The sequence below is a fragment of the Pollicipes pollicipes genome, unplaced genomic scaffold (assembly GCF_011947565.3).
Source record: "Pollicipes pollicipes isolate AB1234 unplaced genomic scaffold, Ppol_2.1 Scaffold_2555;HRSCAF=2994_pilon_pilon_pilon, whole genome shotgun sequence".
Lineage (NCBI taxonomy): Eukaryota > Metazoa > Arthropoda > Thecostraca > Pollicipedomorpha > Pollicipedidae > Pollicipes > Pollicipes pollicipes.
Window position 1 is genome coordinate 43,543,779 of NW_023596136.1, and position 27,350 is coordinate 43,571,128.

General features: G+C 49.9%; 1 protein-coding gene across 1 annotated transcript; it reads right to left on the reverse strand.

The window, feature by feature from the left end:
* Positions 1–82: 82 nt before the first annotated feature.
* On the reverse strand, positions 83–26,917 carry LOC119101608 (multidrug resistance-associated protein 5). Its single transcript, XM_037224976.1, has 20 exons — positions 26,782–26,917; positions 26,306–26,430; positions 25,816–25,954; positions 24,080–24,206; positions 21,140–21,253; positions 20,816–20,970; positions 19,606–19,829; positions 16,687–16,864; positions 14,997–15,174; positions 14,453–14,541; positions 13,355–13,471; positions 11,460–11,610; positions 6,338–6,484; positions 5,921–6,043; positions 5,172–5,331; positions 4,245–4,518; positions 3,659–3,848; positions 1,876–2,035; positions 1,054–1,411; positions 83–646 (listed from the first exon to the last, which is right to left on the reverse strand). The coding sequence occupies exons 1-20, from the start codon at positions 26,905–26,907 to the stop codon at positions 320–322; spliced, it is 3,462 nt and encodes a 1,153-aa protein (XP_037080871.1). The 5' UTR covers positions 26,908–26,917; the 3' UTR covers positions 83–319.
* Positions 26,918–27,350: the final 433 nt, after the last annotated feature.

Consider the following 27,350-nt stretch of genomic DNA (forward strand, 5'->3'; position numbering starts at 1 on the left):
CTTATTGAACGTCCCTAACCGGATTCATAATACACTCACTTTGAGTGAACTCACAGGCGCATCCTCATACATTAAGCAGGGTTTACAAATGTATTGCATCCCAACAAATCACACGAACAGCAAATCTGGTAAACATCAGGGTACAGGGCTACGTGGCGTTGTTGACAACCAGCTCTCGCCGATTTGTGTCTGCGCTGGGGTAACATAATTTTTAAGTGTCTTCACCACTAAACGTCCCTTGACCACCGCGGTATACAGGCCAATGCCTCAGTGCTGTAGCTATGTTCCCCTATTGGACAATACGCATGAGCGCCCGCCGTCAGAGCCGAGTTATTTCAACCTCTGGCTCTTGCCCTGCAGTGACCACGGCTCTGTCGATCGGGGCGTCACTCTCAAACTCAGGTGGCGCAGTCCCAGCCTTGTTGACCAGCTCGTCTAACTCCGCCGAATCGCCGCTGAGGCTGAAGAGCACGCGGCTAGGTGATGTCACGGACGGTACGTCAGAGAGCGTCTCCTGCTCAGCCAGGGGCGGCAGAGATTGCTGCTCCAGCGCCTCCAGGGACGAGATGCCGGCCTGCTCCAGCATCTGGCGGAACTGGGACCTTGGTTCGGCCGCCAGCTGCGCTGGAGGGCCCATCTCGGCAATCTGAAATCCATTCGAACACCTTATAGCCACTTAAAAACACGTAAAGAGCCTCCGACTCCAGCTACAAGTCCAATGAAATTACTCGCTGGTTCACCAGTGCCTTCATTGCTCCTTTCCTGTGCCCCTCTCCTATTCATGTTCTGCATTCTCCTCATGACCAAGTTTGGTGACCTTCTTCTGATCTCTCCGTCAACCGTTCCTTGTTCTGTTCACCAACCGTTCTCTGTTCTGTCCGCCGACCCTTTCCCTTCGTAGCGATACTTCACTAAATTGCCCACCAACCCTTTTCGGGCCCAGCTCAGTGACCTCATCACGTAGCTTCTACCCGACTCTGATACTGGTCCCTGGCTCTTTCCTGATCCTACCCAGTGCCAAACCCTGACCACGTCTAACAACGCTTGACTCACCCTGCCGGCATCCATGACCACGATGGTGCCATATCCGAGCACTGTGTTGAGCCGGTGCGCGATGGTGACCACCGTGGCGTCCTGGAAGTCCTCGTGGATGGTCCGCTGGATCAGGAAGTCGGTCTGCACGTCCACGGACGCGGTGGCCTCGTCCAGCAGCAGGATGCGGTTCTCGCGGAGCAGCGCGCGGCCCAGGCACACCAGCTGTTTCTCGCCAACGCTGAAGCTGTCTCCGTCGGACGTCACCGGCGTCAGCAGTTGCAGTGGCAGGCGCGCCACCTTGGCCTTGAGGCCAGCGCGTTCCAGCACCAGCCAGAGCCGCGCGTCCCCGTGCGCCTCGAACGGGTCCAGATTCTGGCTGTGGATCGGGGGCGAGATGGAGTGTATAGTCAAGTATAGGCCGGGGGTATGGCAGCCCAGCACGCTCATGGCGTAACGAGAGTCCTAACGTAAAGTCATGTACGGGCAGAGGGTATGACGCTTCGACAAGCACGTGGCGTAGCGGGAGTCCCAGCGTAAAGTTAACGTACAGGCAAAGGGTATGGTGGTCCAACAATCTCTTGTGGTAGGAAGAATCCCAACGAAGATGGTGCTACTCCCTAGGTAATTTGCAAACAGTTCGGTGAGGCACGAACATCAGCAGTTATATGACGACGGTTTTTATTTCCCAGTTTGTTTCTCCGCTTACTTAAAAAAAGACTTGTCCGAAATGAAGCGGCAAGAGCAGATCATGTTGCGAAAACTCTTCCGTCATAAGCACGCATAGCGGGACACGTTTCTTGCACGTGCCCAGCAGTTCTGCGTCTCTGCCGTTGCACCTACCGGATGGTGCCGGTGAAGAGCACCGGGTCCTGAGGGATCACGGCTATCCGCGAGCGCAGCTGCCGGAGGCCGATCTTGCTGATGTCGACGTTGTCGATGATGACGCGTCCCGTCTCGAGGTCCATCAGCCGCAGCAGGGTCGCGATCAAGGTGGATTTACCTGGAACCCGTGATTATAGCGAGTGCCCAGAAATATAATGTGGATCATGACTCGTGAGAAAAGCGCCTGGATCATACGGTTCATGGGGGTATTGCACAAGGAATGGCTACAGGTCGTACGAACAGAGTGTAATGTGTACCTTAACACTGAAGTTCGTGGCAATTAACAGAACTGTCGCAAGATAAATCAACTTCATTACGCAATACGCACTACCACATCAGCAGCTCAAAAGTATAGCATGAATTAGGACTTAACGTGAAAGGTAGCGGTTGCCACCATTGATGTAGACAGATGGTGTAGGGAAATGTGTCGTTACATTTGGCATCAGCAGCGAGACAGGAAAGCCATTTTCACACGCTGTACAACTGATCAGAAAAGAAACGCATATTCAAGGAACGTCGTCGGGTTGCATCGCAGTAATGCTGTTTGCCAAAAATGTTTGCTTCTACTGATGATTCAAAGATCTTTTGTGCATCAAATCAGCTTCAATAACATCTGCACGGTCGCACCAGCACGAAGGAACGGCCCAAAAATGCATTGGATACTCCTCGATCTGTTACGAATTATTCGATGAATTAGGAGACATCTCAGAGTATATATACAGACCACCGTGGTGCGCTGAACAACCGATTTGTTTACTGGAGCTGTTCCGCTGTGCGTGGACATGTGAAAAGGGGTATCATCATGGAATTTCCAATTTGGGAGATCCCGAGCGGCTCAGTACACGGCGATGACGTCACTAGAGACTTTCGGCTCCGCTGCCCCCGCTCCGCCAGATCCGTCCCCACATCGCGGCGAAAATATCACATTTGGCGCAGTGCTTAGGTGTTTCAAAGCTCGGCTTAAGCGTTAAGTAAGGGTGCAGCATTTCTGTCATATTCCTAAGGCTTGCAAGTGGGTATGTCATGACATCTGGGACATGACTGTCGTATGTGGCTTATGCCGACGGGGCGTTGCTTCCGCTGTCTTAAACTGGCGTCGCCCCGGCGTAGCGTGGCTCACCAGCGGCGATTCCTTCGCTAGCTGTGGAACTGTTGCGCTGCCGGCAATGTCTGGCGTCTTAGCGACGGAACTTTGGGCTCCGACGGTCACGACTGGTACGCCGGCGGTAGCGGGAGCTGTCCGGTGCCGGTGAACTCGAAAGAGCAGTTTTGGATCAGTCGTTTTCGCTCAGCTGACCGATCCTTCGACCGGCTGCTGCATACTTGTTATGGAAGGAGGCGGTGACTTCGCTCAAACTACTCATTGAGACGTATGGGTGTTCGCTGACGCTGCTGTCCGCTACTGGTGCGGCACGCTCCTTTTACTCTGGGTGAGTGGCCTCAGAGACTGCCCGGTCCCCTGGCAGCGAATGTCCTCAGCGACTATCCCGTCATCCCTGGCAGCGAATGTCCTCAGCGACCATCCCGTCATCCCTGGCAGCGAATGTCGTCAGCGACTATCCCATCATCCCTGGCAGCGAGTGTCCTCAGCGACTCTCCCGTCATCCCTGGCAGCGAGTGTCCTCAGAGACTGCGCAATCAGGACGTTTCCATAGACTGCTCGGTGCTCCGTTGTACAGTGGGGCAGGGGCCATGAACGCTGAGAGACCGTTCGATGCATGGTTCGGGCTCGGCTACTCACCGGCACCTGTTCGGCCGACAATGCCGACCTTCTCGCCGGCTGGGATGGTGAGGCTGAGGTCGTGTAGCACGCGCGGCAGGTCGGCGCGGTAGCGTAGGCTGACCCCATCCAGACTGATTGAGCCGAACTCGGGCCACAGCGCGGGCAGTAGACTGTTGGGCATCTCGGCCGGCGCCTCGTACTCCAGACCCTGCAGTGCAGCCGGGTACGACCAGTCACTCTCACGCTAGATATGCCACCGCCCACCAGAGCAGAAACCGAGTCACTGAGGAACACTTGGGATTCGAACACTGAAAGCACTCATTGCCTCCATTCCTACTCATTGCAAACGTGCTCCACATGTGTACTCGTAGGTGAAAAGGGGCCTCGGCAGAAGCACCATCCATGCATTGGTCTCTGAAAACCTTGGGTGCGTATTGCTTATGTCTGTTAACTCGGTTTTTATTTCATAATGCTTGAATAATGTGTGCATGCCAAATGTCACCTGTTACCTTTAAGATGAGATAAGAAATCAGCTTCATGCCCAGAAGCACATCATGATTTTGTATTCCACTAAATGTCTTGGAACACAGCGCTGTGCACCCACCTGGCAGTACTCCGAGCAGCGTTCGACGGCGGACATCAACGCAGAGAGCTCGGAACAGAGCATCACCATAAACGCCATGATGCCCACCGTGTCGTACACCAGACTGAGCATGAGGCCAGCCTCGGCCGACGAGGGGCCCGGCACCAGCAGCAACACGGCGGCAATCGTGGCGAGCAACACCAGGCCCAGCTCGTCAGCGCGCAGGCAGAACCACGAGTTGGCCAAGCGGAACGTCAGGATGGAGGAGGTGTGCTGATCCAGCAGGTGCTCGAACCTGCGCCGGACAGCACCAGTCAGCAGAAGGCCCGGCACAGTTTGACTGCTGGGAGGGCTGACGGAGCACACGGTCGTGGACACCGCGTTAGTTGGCCCAGGGGTCACAGGAGCACTGCATACCAGCCTAGGTGACACGAGAGTTATCTGTAACGCGGAGAACTACCAAAAGAAGAATGTTTGGTAACGTTTCATGGTTGACAAATAGTTCTAAATTGAGGTTTTCAACGAACGATATTACTTGTCTGAAGCTTGTCTGATCATGCATCAGATCGGAAGTAAAACTCTTCAATGGTGATTGCAGACTCTCACGAGACATGTTAGGAGTAGAACTATTAAGGGGCAGATGTCATTTAGCCAAAGAGTAGTGAATCATTGGGATGGACTACCCAACGAAGTTGTAAAGGCCCTCTCCAGGAACATCAAAAGATCTTTTTAACAAGATCTTGCGGCGTTAAGATGTGATTTATAGCCAAATCTGTTAAAGTCAGGTGATTGTTTTTGAGAATGTTTACGGAAGCTGAGGTAGGCTGACCTCGATGGTCCCTTATGGCTCTTTGTTAGTCAGATGTCTGTACGTCTATCTGTTCCCATGGATTTATCGTGTTCCGATCAGAGGTCAAAGTGATGCCGTTGGGCTGTGCCGTGGCCTACCTCTCGACCATCATGCGCTCCTTGCCGTAGGCGCGGATGACGGAGAGTCCGCCGACCGTGGAGGTCAGATGGTGGAGCACCGGAGACCGCAGCACGTTCTCGATGTGCTTCGTATTCCGGATACCGGTCACCAGACAACGCCACAGGATACCGTAGAACACTGGGGACCGGTCAGGTGGTCGTGGTGGTAAACAAATTACTGGTGGCAGTTATTTCAAGTGCTAATAAATCGCGCCAAATAATCATTGTTTGAGGTAGTACGTATGCCGGCATGCTATCTGAACTGTCTGTCACCTTCTCAAACGTAAAACATGTGCAATAAGCAAACTAGTAGCGCTGAATTTCTTCCGCGCAAACCGCTAATGACAACGCTCTAGTAAATCCACATCCAGATCGATCCTGAAAACCCCAAACCTTGTCTGCCACCAGAGACGAAGTCAAAGGGTTGTGAAACTGAAGGGGTGGTCATCCCTGCCCTTTGTGAAATCGGACCCAAGGGCCAAGGGCCTGGCGCAGACTGGGCACAAGATATTCCCTTCAGAACTTGAGAGGCCCACCTGACCAACTGTCTTTTCTCCAGTTATCTAGAAACGTTTAGAGGCCCTAGGATCGGTCAAGAGGCTATCAGAGTAGCTGGATCACCATGAAGCTCAGCTAAAATGCGACATTTCAGGGATCCGACAGATCAAGGGATCAGATATATCCCTGCAGAGCATGCATGGCAAATGCGGACTCAACTGGTCCCTCACCGAAGGTGCCCGCGACGACTAGAGCGTAGTACGGATAGGCCACTATGGGCACCATCAGCTGCACCAGCACGATCATGAGCCGCTGGGACAAGTACTCGAAGAAGTCCGGAATTCGGCTATCCACTGGAACCCACACAAACGTTTATGCAGACCGTTGCGCTGAGCTGTCTTAGTTAATCTTCGCTGGGCCATCCCAAGATGCTGCCTATTTGATTTTGTCAAACGGTGCAAGTACTCTGCGACAAACATTGGTATCAACCACCAGTTTACCATTGCCAAACGCACGAAGCCAGAGCCCAAACACCAGATGTTCACTCAAATGGGTTTGGAAAACCCATCTCAAAAACTGGGGGCACCATCGACTTCAAATGGCCGTATGGTGCCTCGGGCAGGCGAGCGGGGCCTGGACGCCCGTACCGCAGTCCATGTCCCTGGAGAGCCGGTTCAGGATGCGGCCGATAGGCGTGCTGTCGAAGAAGCTCATCTTGCAGCGGACCAGGCTGGAGACCATCTGCTCATGCACTCGTCTCGCACCACGCATCACGCAAAGGGTGAAACTCCAGGCTGCCGAAGGGACAGGCGGGCAGAAACGTCAGCTGGCGAAGCAAGTATGCCATGCCTATGGCCATGGCTGTTGTCTCTTCTTCGCGACATCGGCATCGATTTAGTTCCAAAGGATATCGCCCTAGAAGGGTGGCATTAGGTCATACATGCAGCTTTTATGCAGGGTGTTGTCATATCCTCACCACCATACGTTCAATTTTCCTTCCAAAATTTGCGAGATAAATTTGCGTGCGCCCGACGCCCGAATCTGAGAATTGCCGACCGTCAGCTGTGTAGTAGGTTTTCGACTGCGCAGCCGTACTGTAAGAAGAGTGACAGCATTGTTTGTGCCAGTCCTTTCCATGAGTACATGAAGTAAAAATATAAGTTTAAATATATATATATATATATATATATATATATATATATATATATATATATATATATATATAAGGTTCTATTTTCAAGTATCTTCTGCAGCCATCTTGGACAATACCCATTCTACTCAGCTGCGCCCAAACGTACACCTAGCACCATCAGCAGTCTGTTTTTTTAATGAGTCTTGAACGCCTCAACATCCACCGCGCAGAGCATGAATCTCGCCTTCAGACAAAAACAATTTAGACCAAGAGACAGAACGGAGACGTGAAGTGACATGATTTACGAATGATTAACGTGCACGTCATCACACGTGAAAAGGGACTAGTTAACTAAACCAGTCGGATTGAGTACGGTCTCCTCGGGTACTCTTATTTGATGGATAAAGGGTTACATTGTCTAATGTTGAGATAGATTTTTCCACGGGAAGCGTCGAACCCCATTACCGATCGCCTTCCATAAATACAATCAAGACGATTTTATCATAAAGTCAGGTGTCCACCGGGGAGCACCAAACAGGGTATTCACCTCATCATGTGCTATTCTAGCCTTATGGCTGGTGTTTACGTTCGTAAAAAGTTATGGCAGCGATGGGGTTTATGCTTGGGCAAGAGCTTACGTTAGGGATAGGCTCACGCCAGGGTAATGTCTGTCGTTTTCAAGCAGTGGCGCGCCGTGCGGGACCTGCTGCGGCTCCAGCGTCACCCCGAATACAGGGGCTGGCCGCATCCTTGTCAAGGACAGGCCACAGCATGCACGGCCACTATGTTAAGACTGGGTGCTGATTGCTTATGCCAATATGTATGTAGCGTTATAAATGAACAAGTGCTAAGAAAGTCTAGCCGATAAGTGGGTGCAGTCCTGGAAAAAAACAGTAAAGAGGGTTATTGGACAGGAAAAAAATGCCTACATCTTATTTTTGCTGTACAAGTTTGCTCTGATCTATTCCCGGTAAGACGCGAGGGCTTGCGGTAAAGCTTGTTCTACTTAGCACGGGCCTAGGACGGGCGCGGGCCGAAAAACCGCTGACAGCTGCCACCGTGTCCACAAGGGGCAGTCCTCTTACCCCAGGTGCGATGGGAACCGCTATGACCTCATATTGCCTCAGGTCCGGGCGACGGGGTCCTTCCTGGGACCAAGAGCACTCACGTCTATAGGAACCACTCACCTTCGGTCATGTACCCTGCTTACATGACGGCTGATATCCGGATCCACCATCGGTCGACCAGACCCTGATGCCGCCGAGATGCTGACGATCAGACCGTAAGGTGGATCCGGACTTCAGCCGCCGATGTATTCAAGGTAAATGGTTCGGTTTCCAACGAGAACATCACACACATGTGGTCCGTTCTGCCTGAGGAAACAGACCACCCCATCGCGAGGGTCGGGGACGAAGGTCGCGAGGCAGTTAAGCTCGGAACTGTGCGGCAGCCTCACATGCGGACTCACGTTTTCATATGCTCGTATGAATCACAAAGCTGGCCGGACAACCAACACATATCTCCTGCAGCGTTGCGGTGGTGGTTGGGGCACGCGCGACCAGCGAGCTGTAGATACCGTCTTAATGATAATAATGGTTATTATTGGAGATGCACGTTTTAACGAATAACAAGGCCATTTCATGACGGGATGCCTTTTTAGTGTCTTATCATATTACCACATGAGCGCAGTAGTGATGAGGCAAGCAACTGAACTCAGGGCCACGAAGTTCAAAGACGAGTGTCCTAGCAACTACATCACTACAGGGAGTACACCACAATCGCAACCGATGGTGGTGTAGAGTTTACCATTGGTACTGGGCTTCAGACAGATGGCACCAGGTTTGCCCAGTAATCTTCAGTAAATCAGTGGTGTGGGTGCGAAGTTCTTTTCGCCTTTGCATTTCAAGACGAACCCGTGCGGAAGGCTGAAGAGCTGCTGCCATCTACCGCCGTCCGCGCACGCGTTCCACTACCGGACGGGCACGAGGACGGGCACGAATGTCTTGTCCTCTACCTATGCTTTACCTAGAATGGTGACGAAGTTGGATTTGGATACTGGTTGACATTTTTGAACTGGTAATGCGGGCTAAAAGTGGGTAAAGTGTGAATGCGTCAAGGTAGTTATATCGCGCATGCATTTCGCTGTAATTCCAGCTCGGTAATTATCGACACTGATTTTGAGGGGCTTTGTAGTTGCGTGCTTCGTGTGCGTGACCAAAATACCGGATATCCAAAAAAGGGGCCACATTTGAAAGTCAACAATATCTGCCATTATTGACCTTAACAATCGAGCTAGAACTCTAGCAAGGCTGTATTGATTTTTGCTATAACAGATGACCACGACCGTTGCGCATACCCCGACCGAGGTGCTCGAGGTATGCGCGACCGAGGTGCTCGAGGTATAGCGCGTGCTCAAACTGTCCCCCTTACCGTCCGATTAGCAGAGCTCAGCCAGCAGGACAGCACATTTCACGATTCGGGCGCTAGTGTCACGTCCTGTTTTACAGCTTGGGCATACGTGTCATGCCGTGTTTTACGGCTCATGCGCAGGCTGGATTTTCCTGCACGCCGCTCGAATTTTCCGTCCAATACTGAAGACTTGCGGTGTCTCATGGAAGACTTGGTCTTTCACATACTTCCAAGCGAAAACATTTATGAGGGCATTGAACCCGGGAGCGCGAAGGCCAGGGATTGCCGTCATCTTGGAGGCAATGCAACACCCCAAGAGGTCCTGAAGTCATCCAGGAGCTGCCCGAGGCGCATGGGGAGGCAAGCCGTGCCGGTTCAGCGATTGCAGGTGATGAGGGAGGATGCATTTAAATTTGTTTTACGTGTCCACTGAGGGTGAAGAGTGTTTTGCAAACGAATCTTTCCAAGGCTAGAAAATGCAGTTCATTATGATATTTTTATGGGACCTCTCATACATGCTACCTTGTCACATTAGGAGGAAGTGGATCTTTGCTAGCTTTTTAACCTACAAACAGTTGATCGCTGGCTGAATTCTGCAGCGTGCGTGCAGTCCAAATCCCTGGTAACGCTGGAATCCGGCCCGTAGAGGCCCGGTCTTTACTTGGATAAGCCGGTTAACACACGCCCGGGTGGCCGGTTGCATATGACGCCCTCGTATTCGGGTTGGGTGAGGGTTGGTCAACTCAATGCACCACCTCTCACATATAAAAAATTAGTGGAGCTATAGAGTTTTAGCACCAAACCTCTAAGGTCAGAAGGCCTCGATGTAAATTCATTTGTGGGAATTTTGAGGTCCCTAGGTCACGACTCATCTGTCAAATGAGTACAAAAATGTCAAACTCGAGACCGGTGTCCGAAGTGACTATAAACTTGATCACGAAATGAGCTTTAACCTGTATACTTTTCCAAGTAAACGGTGACTCGGGATGAGATCAGGTCAGACAACTGATCCGACCTTTAAAGGGTGAAAACGGCCAACAACTTTTGAGATCATTTTGACGCTTTCACTTCAAATTAGTGCCACCACTGCGCTACTTGCATGTTCCACATGAAAAAAGGGTTTATCCGGGCCGTTTCAGTTCGGTGACTTCCATGACCTTCATAAAGTCAAACCAAGAATGTGAGAACGTCCATGTGATGACTATCTTGAAAAAGAAAGTAAAAGCATACACAAGAGGCAAATTTTCAGGCCCTTGCCATTTGGAGTTGAACTTAATTTGTCATTTATACGCTACCCAAGCAGAAAACAATTATCATTTCGATTTAACTTATATAAATTTCTAACGAATCATCCCCAAATTCAATGCCAGTGACCAATGCTTCGTTACCCTACATCGAACGTTTCCTAAAAATTGTGTTTTTGCTGAAAGACGGATAGAAAGAAAGACAATCTGACCTGATACAGGTCAGCGACCGGAAGCAGGTCGAGGTGAGATCAGAGGTAAGCCTAATGTTCCATACCCAAGGATCTGCTATTTAAATATTTACAGCTTCACACAAATTGGCGTGCCATGCCACGCTTCTCCTGAGGTATTCAGTAAAAGCGTAATGGAGGGTTCAAATTGACAGTCTGCTGAGCACATGTTAAGGACTATGATTTCTCTTAACACGCTCATGGTGCGTTGGTTAGAATCCTACTTCTGACAAAAGTTTTACGCTAACACGAATTAGGAAAGCAATTGACACTTCAAAGAAACATGCTGGTCTTATGGCACTCGTATAAACTCGCTATGAAACCCATCATCCAGTTACGCAATATCTGATTTGGTTGGTTTCCTTGTCTCTGAGACTGGTAACTCTGGTAACACAATTGATATGATTGCAACTACACCGACTTTGGTTTCATATGAACTGTAACTTCGCTCTAGCTCTATTACTCCACCTTCGATGTAACGAAGCATGACTGTTCCAGTGCTGGAGACGGCCTGGTAGCCGGCAGCAGCAAGGTGGGATATTTCGACGGGCGTTCGGTGGGGTGCGTTGCACACACTCATATTTTTCCGTTCAAGTTCGCCGCAGTAACCGGCCAACTATGTGTGGAACACTTGGCTGGCGGTATGGTCTAGCCAGATGCATACGTAACTCCAATTACGAAGGCAGCTGCTATACCGGGTGCTGAGATATATAGCGAGTTCTCTGACACTAGGCCTCAGTTCACGTGCGCTGACCTTTCACAAGTCCACACACGAAGAGGGCCAGGACGGTGCCGGCGTATCCGACCGTGTAGAGGTCTACGTTGGCGCTGTCGTTGATCGCTCCTGTCAGCTCGTCCTTGGTGAAGGTCATGTTGTACAGCGTCACGTTACGAAGACGTTCTTCCTGGGAACAGACGGATGGAGGTGGGCGTCGCTGACCGTACCGGCTCACATTACGAGACCTGGATACATTGTAAGGGCGTCCCCGACTGTACCGGGACACACTTCCGGGCCTGGATGCATTGTAAGGGCGTCCCCGACTGTACCGGGACACACTTGGGGCCTGGATGCGTTGTAAGGGCGACCCTGACTGTACCGGGAGACACTGCGGGATCTCGATGCATTGTAAGGGCGACCCTGACCGTGCCGGGACACACTACAGGGCCTGAACGCATTGTAAGGGCGACCCTGACTGTACCGGGAGACACTGCAGGATCTCGATGCATTGTAAGGGCGTCCCTGACTGTACCCGGACACACTGTGGGGCCTGAATGCATTGTAAGGGTGTCCCTGACTGTACCGGAACCCACTGCAGGGCTTGGATGCACTGTAAGGGCGTCCCTGACTACCGGAAGACACTGCGGGGTCTCGATCCATTGTGAGGGTGTCCCAGACAGTACCGACACTGTGGGGCCTATATGCATTATATGGATGTTTCGAATGTATTCGATAGTTCGGCAGCGGGTTTGGACACATGTTTCCAGGTTGAATGATGCGTTCGGGTAGTGGGGAACTTTAAATGTTTGAAGTACTGAAAAGTATTCCTTTTAAGGACACCAGATTTGCAAGACCTTAAGTTCTTATATCAAGATTGCTCAGAAATATGTCAGGCCAGTGGCCTCTTCTGATCCTGAAAAGGCCAACGTGAAACAAATACTTTGATCTCGTGCTGTTATTTGAAGTAATAGCAGTGCCAATAATTGCTTTAGACGGCAGGTTTTTAGAAGAAAAGGTTCGGTAAGGTTGCTATGGGTCAATGCCCTACACTGGATTTCAGCAAGTCATTATCATAAATTTGTTGATGCCTCTTCGCCAAATAATTCGAAATGTGCGTAACAAACTATTTTATAAACAAAGAAAATATCTTACAAACTACCCAACAAACAACTTTTCCCACTCAAAATGTTTTCCATTTATACCGTCAAGCTGACCTTCATAACTGACTTAAGGCCAATATTATCACTTTAAACTATCAACTCAACTGATCCCAAATTTAAAAAAGTATGTTCACATTCTAGTGATTAATAATTCGAAATGTTCTGGACCAACGAACTCACAAACAAAGAGAACACTTTAAAAACAAGGAAACTACCTTGCAAACAATTTTCTGCTCAAAATGTGGTTTATTTATGCCGTCAATTTGACCTTCACAACGGACTTCAGGCCAATAAAATTAGTCGTAATTATCATCTAAACTGAACGGTTTTCCGGAAAGCCATCCGAGTTTCATGCTTTCGTCAAAAACTTCCTTGTCATGTGAGCTGGATAGCTGCCTTGTCTGCTTTTCAGTTAGTGGCCTTATAGCTGCCTTATCTGACTTGGGCAGCGACCTTTAAATACATTTAAGTTGGTTGCACTACACGGTCAGATATGCATGGCCTACCACTATGAAAAGCCTAGAGTCCCTACGCTGCTCTGCTCTGGTGTTATTTTGGAAAAAGCGCTCAACATTGAACGAACATTTGTGCACGTATGGAATCCCCTTTAAAAGGATGTTTTCCCACTTTAAGCTGTTCTATGTGAAACACCGGATGTAATTTGTGTTTGTACCGGAGTGTCTATGTCGTCTGTCTTGAGCTCATTGTTTTTTTGTTTCTTGTTTTTGCCGACTTGTGTGTGCATACATTGTGTGCGAGTAGGGACTCTACCTTGCGTCCGTCGCCGGCGTCGATCCAGTACTGCAGATAGAGGCCGCTGCCGGTGCGGCAGCAGGCGAACAGCACCGTAAGAAACGTCACCAGCAGCATGCCACACACGCCGCAGTACTGAAACGGACGTAGTCAGCACTGAAATAGGTCCAGCTAAAGCTGAAAAAGGCAGAGCGGGTCGCCGGGCGCCAGGACGTTAAGTCAGCACAAAAACAGGTCCAGCTAACGGTAAAACAGGCACTCTGTGTTAGGACGAGACCATCGGTGACGCAAGCACAACGCCCAATAAGCCCAGCGATGAAACAGGCAAAGACCGCATGACATTGGTCCATCTAATGCTCAGACAAGCACCGGGCACGCATACTGCAAAGGCGCAGGCAGTATGTCGCGCAAGCCGCGATGCCAAAATCGGGCGTCGATGGGGGACCGGGTCTTAATGCGTCGTCAATGCGCAGCAGACCACAAATGACACGCCGCGCATATCACGGTAATAAAATGGACATACTGGATTGAAATACGCCCAAATACTATTTATCAGGCAAAGGCAACAATCACCTTATCTTTGGAACACATCAAACCTGGGATATACAGCTATACACCCATGAACCTTATCAAAGTAGCATAAACAGGATCGGAAATGCACACAAACTAGTTTTGAAACTTAAAAACTCAGATAGGACAGAAGTAATATCCTTATTCCTCGGAGAAAAGCCGGGAGAAATGAAGATATATATGGGTTGTTGACCTCGTTAAGACCAGTAAACCATTGTGTGAATAGACTTCTGCTATTGTTTTGAAAAAGGCACGTTGCCGAAATATTAACCAATCTATATCACTATTCTCCTTATTTTTTTCTGCGAGGAATAGGGCTATTGCTACTGCCTTATCTGTGTGAATAATGTTCCTTGCAAATGCACTGAACAGCTGACGTAAAATACACATCTTACAAGGATAGTAAGAAGTTGCTTTTAAAAAGATGTTTGGGTAATATTTCTGATGATCAGGGTTCAACGTGGGCAGGGAAAAGACAAATTGTTGGGAAGAAGACACCGAAACGAGATACAAAGCTTTACCTGCAGATTCCAACCGCAATAATACCTGATAATAGGCGGCGAAATTCTTAAATAGACCGATGGTAGAGCCGAACGTTTCATCTGATGTGAACTTCCCGCCTGCTGTTCCTGTTTCTGAAAATAAAATAGAAGACCAGGGTACCACCATTCTCACAACAGCACCTGCCGACAGATAGCCGATAAACTACCGTTAATACGCTGGCCATGGTCAGCACCCTGATGACTCTTCGTCATAGCTCTCCTTCGCCGACGCATTCATCAAGTGCCCCAGCCTCCGTTACCACCAGCCTAGTCTCAGCCAGCGGCCTTTGCCGACACCTTCCCCGCAAGCCGCGTGTATTCTGCTATTTTCCGTGACGTAGCCTTCATCCGCTATTAATATCCCAGCACGCTTCGCACCTCCTGATACGATGCCCGCCACGGACATACTCTGACCATGCTCTGACCATGCCCTGACCCCGTCGTCATCGCTTCCGAAAAGTCTACACCCTCCAGCGGCGCACTGTTCACGGTGTGTTTACCACCGTTGACATGCACACCACGTCGCATGTTGACATCGCAGTGCATACCATCGGCGCCTGCTGGTTCCTGGGCCTGTTCGGCCGGCTTCTGCTGCTGCTGACTGGCGGCGTCGCAGCTGACCAGCTGGCAGTAGTCGCCCTCCAGCTCCATCAGCTGCTGGTGCGAGCCCCGCTCCGCTAGCCGGCCGTCCTTCATGAACAGCACCTCGTCACACCGCGACAGGTACTGGAACAAGACACGGCAGGGACCAATGTGAGGGGACGCAATCCCGCAGATGCACACGCCCCATCGGGGTCAGGACGCTGTCTGGACCCCATCACTGTTTGACAATGATGCCAGAAGTGTTGATCATGCTAACATGACATATGGTGAACAGTTACATGGCGATGAACACGCTCCCCGTTACGCTAAATGTTCCACGTGCTGCAAAATGTTCCGTTAAGGTCGGTGAACATAGCTGGAGTAGGCTGTATCCTCCACAAACGGCGGTGTGCCAAATCCATTGAAATGCGACACGCTGACAACGTTTCGTGACCAAGCTTTCCCGCTCATAAGCCTGTGTGCGTGCAAAACGACTGGGGTACCACGCCATAGGCCTCCGGCACGATTGTACTGTTGAGTACGAAAGTGGTGATGGTTCGTACAATCGCATGACGAGGTGACTTTTCTGCAAGAAGTGGACTAAGGCTATGCTTAGTTAAAAGATCGACATTTTGATATCATACCATGGATGCGGGGGCCTTATCTGCAGCACCACAAACGTTTGAACCCGCTCTGCAGAACTTTAAATTGCGACTCGGTCTCCAGTCCGGTAATCCTACCTCCAGTGATGTAACCACAGGATGCCTAAGGGGCGTTACGCAACCCAGTAAATGTTGAAGGCGCAACGATGTGAGATTTTGGTTTCCTGTGCTCAGTTTTAGCATTGCAACTACCTTTGTATTGTTTATCTCGTTTTTATCTATTTTGAGCATTTTCGCACCATAAGCTGCGATTTCGTGAATTACGGCACACCTGCTGTCATCGCTGTTGCGAGCCATTATTTGATTTACCGCCACGTGCCATCAGCCTACAAAGTTCGCTGATCGGACTACAATGTTTTAAATCGTGATTTGTTTTCAAATGCAGCGTTTAAGGGGAGTATCCCACTTTTACAAGGGGGTTTAATCTGAAATAACTTGAATTAGCTTGACTAAAAATAACAGTGAAATGCTTTGAACACAGACCCATTCACGCCAAATTTTTGAAGTCGTCTGCAAATAAAGGTTGCGTGGTGTAGCAGGCGTGGGGATGGTCTAAGAAAGGCAGAATTAGAGAAACTGTGTAACAACAGTGGGATGAAATGGCGCATTTTTAACGAAATGGCGAGGTCCTAATGGAGCTAATGAGAGAGTTTCAGTCTGCTCACTGCACCGCTTACTCTACCCACTCACATCCGCACAGGCTTCACCTGAACCAGTTGTAAAACGATCCAGTTACTTTTCACGGGACACATTCTCCGGCACTCTTCACTTTTCCCACGCCCGCACTTTTAGCGACGCACATCCACCAACGACCTAACATGCAGCAGGTGCGATCCCGCCCCCCCCCCCCACGCATGTACCGCGTGCGCACCATCCCGCCTGCATCCCCTACCATATCGTCCCACGTGCACCCTGTGTGACGTCATCCCGCACGCTCTCTGCGCCTCGCTCCTTCACCTGCACCCCGTGGGACATCATCCCGTCCGGGTCTCACCTGCACCCCATGTGACACCAGCACGACGGTCTTGTCGCGGAGCGCTCCGCGAACGCACTGGTGGAAAATGTGCTGCCCGACGGAGCTGTCGACGGCACTGAGCGGGTCGTCCATCAGGTAGATGTCGGCGTCGGCGTACACGGCGCGCGCCAGGTTCACTCGCTGCTTCTGACCGCCACTGCCGGGCGGCGCGCCCAGTCACATCAGGCTGGCCTTCAGGGCCGCGCGGTCAAGTCAGGCTGGCCTCCAGGGCCGCGCAGTCACGTCAGGCTGGCCTTCAGGGCCGCGCAGTCACGTCAGGCTGACCTCCAGGGCCGCGCAGTCACGTCAGGCTGACATCCAGGGCCGTGCAGTCACGTCAGGCTGACCTCCAGGGCCGCGCGGTCAAGTCAGGCTGGCCTTCAGGGCCGCGCGGTCAAGTCAGGCTGGCCTTCAGGGCCGCGCAGTCACGTCAGGCTGGCCTTCAGGGCCGCGCAGTCACGTCAGGCTGACCTCCAGGGCCGCGCAGTCACGTCAGGCTGACATCCAGGGCCGTGCAGTCACGTCAGGCTGACCTCCAGGCAGCTCTACTATGGATGCTGGACTGTGTTGTAATTATGGTCGTGGCAGCAAATCTGAGGCGCGGACGGCCTTGGAGGTACAAGATTTCCATATGTGACAATGTAACGAATAGCAGGGAGTAACACAACGAGAGAGAGAGAGAGAGAGAGAGAGAGAGAGAGAGAGAGAGAGAGAGAGAGAGAGAGAGAGAGAGAGAGAGAGAGAGAGAGAGAGAGAGAGAGAGAGAGAGAGAGAGAGAGAGAGAGAGAGAGAGAGAGAGAGGGAGAGAGAGAGAGGGAGAGAGAGAGAGAGAGAGAGAGAGAGAGAGAGAGCGAGAGAGAGAGAGAGAGAGAGAGAGAGAGAGAGAGAGAGAGGGAGAGCTCTGTGCCTTCCGCCGGATGTATACCTCGCTATACGGCCGAAAAACAAACTAAACTTTACCTTCGGCGCACGGAAACTTGGCAGGGGCAGGCCAACCACCAAGTGGCGGAGTGGAAGGCCTAACATAAGAAGCAACATCACTACCCACGCCCCCCCCCCCCCCTCTCCTTCCATATGACTGTGCACCGGAAGGGCACCATCGTGTTCGGCACGTCGACCATGGGCAACACGGAGCGGGTCGACTACCCAGAAATCAGAATAGCGGCTGTTGAGAATGCGGTTGTATCTGTGCCTGCGACAGACAGCATCTACATCGCCCACGGCTCCTCCACCCCACCCACCCCCCCCCCCCCTCCCCTCCCCCAGAAGAAATTAATACCGCTGGATTTTCCATGGACTCCTTCTCTCTCGTAGCCCGCCTCAGAAGGGTTGCAGGAGCAGAGGCTGGGAAACTATCTCGAAGGCATGGTCATCCCTGGCCAGCCTGAGTTTGCATCACAAAAACGTCCAAGTTTGTCTGGGCTCCGGCCATGCAGAACTCGGAAAGCAACGAGAAGGCGGGAAAAGCGGTCATGAGGGCTGCCGGCTAACCCAAGAAAACTGGGCATCCACCTCCAGTCGGCTAAAGCGGGTCTCCGAAGTGCATGCCTGAAGAAGTACCTGGGCACCTACTCCACGAATATATCCACAGGAGAGCGTCTAATTTCGAAAGCCTGAAATAGGAGGAGGATTGGTCCCGACGCGAACGAGTGATACTGTATCAGCTCCGCACCTCTCCATGCCTGCCGGTCCGTCCTACGCCGCATCGGTGGAACTGCCTGGGGAACGACGGCTTGTGCCCGGAGTGTGGGGTGCTTGAGGACACTGAGCGCACCATCTGTTACTCTTAACTCTACCAGACGGCTGATTCGGTCCTTGTTACTCTAACGCTGGTGGGGATGCGGGACGACCCAGACGCCGTGGAGACACTTCCTACTACGGACTGGCCTCCAGCAGGGGTCTGATGATCGGCCTGCTGAATTATTCAGAGAGTAAAAGAAGGGAAAGTAGAAAGCCTCGCATTGGCCACATCCTGACTTCCTGTCACGACGATCGTGCACTCGATGATGAATGACCAATCAGCAAGGTGTGATCTTATTCGTACGCTAGAACATTCTTGCACAGATACCCTCGGTGCCAGCTCCGGTAAGCATGTCGAATGCAGACGAACGCTTGCTGGGTCAAAACAGCGCGCACACGAGAAGGCTGAACGCAGGTTGAAGCACTAACAGCACTCCAATAAATGGTAGGAGCAGGGCGGCAAAAAGATAACGACAGGAACTCTTCCATTCTGCGGTGGGTCAACGCCAGCCCGAGCGTTGTGCCTGGCTGCATTCCGCATGACCCAAGGAGGACGTCTCGCTTGACCTTAGTTTGATATCGGAATGGCTACCAGATCTTGACGACTGCTTAACACGACATTATCATGGGGGTGACCTGTGGTAGATTGAGACTTGGTATACTGTATGTACTACCTGTTGCGTCTTAGTGTGTCATGGGACAACCTGATCCGCGAACAGCAACATACCAGACCCAAAGTTTGCTAGCGTTGAGAACGACGCCAACGTGAATTATGTTGACATGAGATTATCTTGACTTGAAGGCTATCTGATAATCACATCAGGTTCACTTACCAGAGGTTGACGCCCAACTGGTGGGATCAACGCACTAGGGTGACATTCAGCGTTCTAAGGTTGTCACTACACCTTACGCGAATTTGACGCCCCCTTACATTAGGTTGGCCAAACCTCGCACAATGCTGACACCATGGGCTGAAGTAGACCAGACGTCACCAAAGGCTTATCCGACAAACTGAAGCTCTCCTGTCCTGAGATTCATTGACACGGGCTTTACGTAGAATTGTCTGGCGGTTGACTGACCGGAGGTTGACCAACAGACCCGACTCAGGCCGGACTCTGGCCCCTGACCTGCCACTGACTTCAGCCGCAGCCGACTCACCTGAGGTTGACGCCGCGATCTCCGATCTCGGACAGGTCGCCGTGCTCCATGAGTGCCAGGTCTGGCCTCAGCGCGCAGACGGTCAGCGTGCGCTGGTACAGATCGGGCAGCATCGGCCGGCCAAACAGAATGTTGTCGCGCAGTGTGCCGCTGAAGATCCAGGCGCGCTGCGGCACCACGGCCATGGTGCCGGCCCGTCGCACGTCGCCGCACAGTACGCGGAGCTGTGGCCACGGCACGGTCGTCAGCGGGTCGCGTGGCAGATCTCTGACTCTTGTTTGATAGTTGGGGCTAGTAGTTACCCCAAATGTGTCAGAGCATTTTGCGAACCATGTTAATATCAACCTTGTACGTCTAAAACGTCGACATATTCGAGACGGCAGCTTGTTCGCCAGTTTTACTCGACCAACCACTTTTACCAACACCTGCAGGACACAACAGCTTCCATTCGTACACAAAAAAACACCAGCGGCAGTCCAGTCTTTCAGCAAACCTTAGACGAGGTCAGACCCATGTGATATGCAGGCGAACTGAAATTTTCTAATGATTTACTAATCACGGACGAATATAGCATCGCGCGACAACCGTGACTACCTGTTTGAGGCCATCAGAAAGATGGAGGTCGCCTTTCCATATTGGGAGCTGGCGAATAAGACGATGCATTGCTACACGCACACAATTGCATTTTCAGTGCAAGTTTTAAACCACATTAGCGACAACAGTACGGCGATGAAACCAAAAAGTCATTGCTGCAATGTCTGGTATACCATTTGGATTAGTTTAATAGCCTGCTTTCCAGGGATGTCAGTATATCTTAGAAATTTTTGGTTTAGCGCGTTGATGACAGAATTTCCTGACCAGCTGGCAACAGCTCGTAGCGTATGGTGCATCGCAGTCGAGCAGAGAAGACCCTGTTCAATACATTTAGGGAGGTGGGCATGTAGTAGCCAGTGACCGGCCACTGTTTGCCGCCACACAACAACTGCAACAGCCGCAACATTCCCACGACTGCAAGCAGCATGAGGAAGAGGGAATGCATCAAGCAAACTTCGCTTACTTATTGATAGGTAACCATAAGCGAGTACATTTTTCTCGCACAGCACATTTTTCTCGCACATTTTTCTCGCAAGTGGTTTGTAGGCACGTCGCGACGAGATGCCTTCCAGCCCCATCCCCCCCCCCCCCTCCCTCCCGCCGCCGCTGCGCCCACCTGGCCAGTCATGGCGACCAGCAGTGAAGTTTTGCCGCTGCCGACCGAGCCGGCCACCCCCAGCAGGCGGCCGGCCGGCACGCTCAGGTTGACGCCGCTCAGCACCACGTCCGTCTGCGTGGCCGCGTCGGCGTCGAGGCTGAGCTCGGCGCTAGCTGGCCGGCGGCGCCGCTCGCTGAAGGCGCGCAGCCGGCTCAGCAGCGGCGCCTGAGGCGCGGTCGGCAGCCGTGGCGACGAGATCAGCCGCGGCAGCGACTTGGCGGAGCGAGACCGCTCCTCGCGCTCTGAGGGAGCCGCGGCGACGAGATCAGCCGCGGCAGCGACTTGGCGGAGCGAGACCGCTCCTCGCGCTCTGAGGCAGCCGTGGCGACGAGATCAGCCGCGGCGACGAGATCAGCCGCGGCAGCGACTTGGCGGAGCGAGACCGCTCCTCGCGCTCTGAGGCAGCCGTGGCGCGGGTGCATGGCGACGGGTGAATACACACCGGAGTGCGAGAAGTTTGGCGATTAACGTCCATGTTAGGGTCGACAGATGCATTTGGTGGGATCTTCTGACGCGTACATCATACAGTATGCATAACGTAGCGATTATAAAAGTACAGCATCTGTGACTACATAAAGGTTTTTGCGCAGCTTTCGTGTTCTAAATACGCCATAATCTTGATATTTGGTGACTTTTCTCAGCTTTGCATTGAGGGTGCAACGCTGTTGGTTGTACTCCTATAAATGCACTAGTGTATGTTTTGTCATATTCTACAAAACTTCAGTCGGTACGCTTCCGATACTTCCAGAAAAATGTTTTGTTTTAGCAAAAGACACATCCCAGTGCATGATTGTAAGCATTTTAGCACCGACAGTGGGTATGAAGATGGATTTGTTGATGTCATTCCCGATGCCCAGAGCGTTGGTGGAACCCTTAAAAGTAAAAATAGGCTTTGCCAGGAAGTTGGACATAGACTATGCGTACTTTCAAGCTGGATATTAGCCTCACACTTCACGCGTTCAATTCAGCTGTGAGCATTTGTTTAAAGGAGGACACCAACGCAATGATGCATCTGGCATTGACATAGCACAATTTTGCATGCTTCTGAATACCTTAACACGCACCCGGATAGCCGGCTGAATATCCTTTGCTTGGGTAGAGGGTCAATTTGACCCCGCTGGGATCTCAGAAACTAAGGGAGCTAGATACACAAGATTCACTCGGTGTATTGGCCTGCGTATGAACTCACTTGTGTTAAAATTGGAGATTCCTAAGTCATGACTTTCGGGTCAAATTGGATAAAATAAGGTCGAACGCAAGATTTGTATCCAAAGTGTCACCAGAACCTAGATACCAGTCTTAAGCAAAAGGTCACCGGTGCTCATTGAGGGTCAGTGACATTGTTTGGCCTTTCAAAGGTCATCGTTTCCAAAATTATAGACCGCTTTTGGTTTTGCATTTTAATAAGCGTCAAAGATTACGCTATATGGTATGCTCCTCAAAACAAAATGTTGACCTGGGCCAGTTTAGGTGAATGACCTATTCTGGCATTTAAGAAGTCCATAGGATATGCATAATACGGTTTCCCTTATCAATAAATTTGAAATAAGCACCAGCAGCTACCCTATGCAGCAAGCTCTATATTGAAACAACAGGTTGGCTTTCAGCTTGGTCTGGCCTTCATATCTGACTAGATCGATGGAGTTTGTTCATTCAGATGTTGTGTTGCCTAAGTATGGATCTCAACGGTGTATGCCCACATCTAACGCTACGTTGTTGCTTAAGATTGAAAGATTCCCTGGAAGCATTCTTTGCTGAATCCATAGCTTGACTTTCGCTTGCCGTAGGCCAGCGACCTTACAAGGTAAGACCAAATTTGTTTACATTAAACAATCCACCACTCAAACCTGGAGGGCGGGGGTGAATTGACCCCTACCCAAGAGTGCGTTAAGATGTTCAAAGTGCCTTTCAAAATTTACGAAAACGAACCTCTCCAATTGGACAAGACTATGGTAATACTCACGGTCAGTAATTTTGGTAAATGATTGGGAAGCAAGCTCAGGCTTTTGTCACGGAGTGGGGACCATTGGAGCCAAACTAATCTCCCTCAAATGTCTTTCTCAGATAATCGGGCCTCTTCATTTTGCATGCTAAGCAATTTCATTTTTAATTATGTGTCTTTGACTAGATCGTCCTTTACCTGAGGAGCTTACAAGTCACCACCAGCAAACAATGACCAGATCAGTGGGTAATATCTACTTCAATCAAGTTGTGTGACATTTTATCAGCTTGTAGAAACCAAACCAACATAAACACTCGCGCGGTTCACCACTTAAATGCGACGCGCTTAGCTAGGGGTCGATATGACCCCCGGAGATCCTAAAAACTAGCACAGCTAGAGGCATCAAATTCACGGGTGGGCATGCCTCTACGTGAATTGACTTGCGACAAATCACTTGATCTGGGTGTGACCTTCATGCCTGCCCCAAGGCAAATGGAGTTAGCGATAATCCCAAATCCGATCGGCTAAGTGTCTAAGAAACAATTTAAGAGACGTACGGCTTCGTCTAACACTCCGTTGTCACATTAGATTGAGCGATTCGCCAGGAATTTTATTCGCTAAAGGACATAGCCTGGCTTTGACCTGCCATAGGTTAACAGCCTTGCAAGGTACTTATTATTTTCTATGATAAAAGGTTCGCTATTGAATTGTCTGCAGCTCTGCGATGCTTAGTCTCCTATATCCAAGCGAAAAACCGGCCGGATATTGTTCTGGAAAACCTATTCCGGGATCGAATTGCCCCTCCGAAAGGGAGCACGTGATATGGCCTTATCGGCTCAAAAACAAATTGGCGTGCGGGACGGGAGGGGATATCCCTCATAGTTACACAGGTCAACTCCCACGATCATGTACATCACTGTCGCAAATCATCTCTCTTTCAAGGTCTCTTGTCTAAACCGAGATAAAATGCATGGATTCGTGAGTGCTCAGAAGGCAAGTGACTTGAATAGAAATTCTTTGATCCCATATAAATGCGTCTCTGACAAATATCTGAACTTCCAGGAAGGCATGGAGGGTGGGGATGGGGAGAACATCTGGCAGAATTACAGACACCTCTTGAAAATGAAAATGAAATTAAAATGAAATAAAAAAATACGGACACCTCCTGGAAAGCGAGTTAAGCTGTTCGGTGAACCCTTGACATAGATGCAAATGTGAAGACTTGTCCACAAAATCAATGATTATCAGGGGCTAAATTCGGGACCATAAGACAGGCTCACTTTTTTCGCTCTTGCCCTTCTTGCTGACGGGTCTCTCCCAAGCAAATGTGGCGTTGACGATTTCAATGGCACTGCCCGAGTCGCAGTGAGTCAGGTTCACCTCGATGTCCTTCATCAAGAGCAGGCGCTGCAGGCAAGGTCCCAATCATCATCGACAGCGACACCTTGTGCTTCCTAAGCAGACACATGAAACTACTCGAGACATGCCACCACCATTTTTTTTAACTTGAATTTTGAGCACTGTAGTTTTTTTTTCGTGGAATGTACGCTTGCCACGATGCCCCATTTAAAACGCCATTTTCAGTTCAATCTGTCTACAGGCGAAACATAGAGAGGCCTGAGAAAAATGCTAAAGGTAGAAATAGCCGTAGGATGTGGATGGGCCATGTACATATATATATATATATATTATATATATATATATATATATATATATATATATATATATATATCATACATATATTTATATAATATACTATATTCATGTATGCTTCATATAGGTTACATGAATATATATATATATATATATATATATATATATATATATATATATATATATGACCCCCTGGCCCTTGCCGCGATCAGGTTTTCTTTCATGCATTGCTGGTTGCACATTCCAGCAAATTTCGTGTTTACGGCTTTCTTTGTAGCTTGTTCAAGACTTCGTATGGCGCCTTTGCCGCTTTCCTTGAGTCCATTTAGGGTGCTCCAGTGTGCTGTTCGGGACTGTGAAACCCGCAAAGAAAACTACATCGGTCTGACTACAACTTTGAGCTGAAGTTAATCACAAATAAGATGCGAATCAACGCGAGATGGTTAGAAGCGGTGCAAAACCGACCCTAACGGCGCCTTGTACTTGCGGAGGGGCACCGAAACACATGCGCATTCACTACACCCATTCAACAGGAATGTCTTAGCCATGGACACTATCATGCTTGCTCATACCACAGGCCATGGACGCCTTACCATACTTGAAGCATCATACATCAGGGGCAAGGCAATCATCATCAACATATAAAACATCTTACGTACTTGCCACTCCACAACATGCGACTGATAGAAAACCCCTCCCCCGTCCCGTTATGCAATCCTAGAAGACCAGTAGTCTTTTAACCCGACATGATGAAATGTAAAGCTGCGAACCATACAGAGGTGTGTCTGGAAGTAGAGCATGCAGCATGCAAATGTTTTTATTTGAAATGCCACAAGCATGCATTTTGTACAAAAAACATTATACCGAAATTTGTATGTGTGCTACGCTTGTGATTGCATGTTTAAAGCATAATAATTATCTCGAAAATGATCGCAGGACTGATTGGAACGCTGAAAAAATAGATGAGCTCTGGTAACATTCTGTATCGGCACACCTAACACGACAAACGCACCATACGAGACATTGATCACTCCACTAAAACGGTCACAAACGCGGAATTTGCTGTGGTCTACAGTAAAAAATATATAGATTATCCCTCACTCATGTTTGACCCAAAATTCCGATTTATCTCCCACTTTCAGAGATGTAGTTACATTCATGGAAAGATAACCCATTTTCTGGGAGCATCTGAGCTATTCATTTTGCGAGATTGATGACGATCCTTGAAAAAGTCGTCAGACATGCGTTGGATAATTTTGGTCTGCAAAAAGGGCTCTTTGTTTTCGTTGCGATGTTAGGTTTGCCGACACCCTTATCTTAAATGCAGCTGCGAAGTTAATAGCTTGCTCAAAAATTCATGTACCTGGATTCGTCTCAGGCACACATGTGTCTCAGTGATCATTTTGATTCCGTATGGCAGCGTGCCAACTGCCATCTGCAGGGCGTTGAAGACGGAGAACATGGTGAACGCCTCGGCAGCCCGCAGCTCGTTTCCACTGGCGCTGGAGCACATGCAAGAAACGCGTACCAGAAGTCGTCAGAAGAAACGCGTGTCTTTACACAGCTGACAACCATATCCTCACATGCTTTTTGCGCTTGCCATTTTAAAGATTAAAAGATAGTATCGTCAACGTTTAACCACAGTGGTAAACGAATTGTCCGTAAGACAAACAAAGCTCTTGCGTATTGTTAATAACAATAATGAACGGTCCAGCTGGGCGATTGAGCACAACGCAACGACATTCCTTCTACATTCCCAAATCCCCTTTTGTTCGTCCGTTATTTATCCAATTCCCTGGTTGCCCGCACAGGTTTCGCCGCATTCGGCCCTGTTCCTGGTCATTATGTCTTACATGTAGCCGATGACGGACACGGCGGTGGCCAGGATTGGGATTATCGGCGCCGAGAAGTTAGACATGGACTGCAGGAACGTGACCTCCTTGATGACACTCATCTCCTCCTTTCTAATATCCTCGATCTGTGACGCACAGCGAATCGCATTAGAAACACGTTTAACTGTCATTTCAAAGGCATCACAGACACAAATGTGTTTTGCACTCATGACGCCTAACTTATTGACTTCTATGAGCCACTGTTTTTTGCTGTCGCATTCAATATACCGTAAAACACATCTGGTCGCTTTTTATGTAGCAAGTATGGTGAATTGCTGCACTTTTGACAACGAAATATTATTTTCTCTGCTTCGTAAAATGTTATGATATCATGAACTACAAAGACGTTGCACGCTAGCGGGCAGCGGAAAAATGGTTAGCCTACTATCAGTACAGTGACAAACGCTGCAGACCACTTTCGAACAGGGCACACTCACCTTCTTTTTAAAGCTCTCCTCCCAGGCATACATTTTAATGAGCCTGATAGCGGCTAGGATCTCCGACATGAAGGTAACCCGTCGGTCAGTGATGGTCACAACTGCTACTCGGCGAACACTCATCATCCCTCCAAAACTGCCCTGGAAAAGATGATCTGAAGGTGAGCTGCCAACCAGCCACGGTCACCATAGGCAGACAACCTACAATAATCAATAAAATTGCGCCCCAACACGCGCCCGGGTGGTCAGCTAGATATCCTTTGCTCGGGTGGGGGGTCAGTTTGATCCCCTGAGAGATCATCGGGAACTAAGAAATCTAGATACAGCAAATTCACCGAGAATGTGCCCTGTACGTGGCCTCACTTAGGTCAAAGTTTATACATTCCTAGTCATGAATGTTCAGCTCAAATAAGGTAAAACAAGGTCAAATTCCAGGCTGGTCTCCAAGTTGCACCCACGCCTAGATAATGTTTTGTAAGCCAAGTTCATAAGCTCATGTAATTCAGTGAGCTTGTTTACCTTTGAAGGTCATGGTGGCCAAAACCATAGAAGACTGCTTTGAGTTTTGC

Excerpts from the sequence above, each read along its gene's own strand:
- LOC119101608 (XM_037224976.1), bottom strand. The coding sequence starts at position 26,907 with ATGATGAGTGTTCGCCGAGTAGCAGTTGTGACCATCACTGACCGACGG. Across the intron at positions 13,472-14,452 it reads ATTTCGCCGCCTATTATCAG|TACTGCGGCGTGTGTGGCAT; the intron begins GTATTATTGCGG and ends CGTCCGTTTCAG. Across the intron at positions 5,332-5,920 it reads AGTCGTCGCGGGCACCTTCG|TGTTCTACGGTATCCTGTGG; the intron begins GTGAGGGACCAG and ends ACCGGTCCCCAG.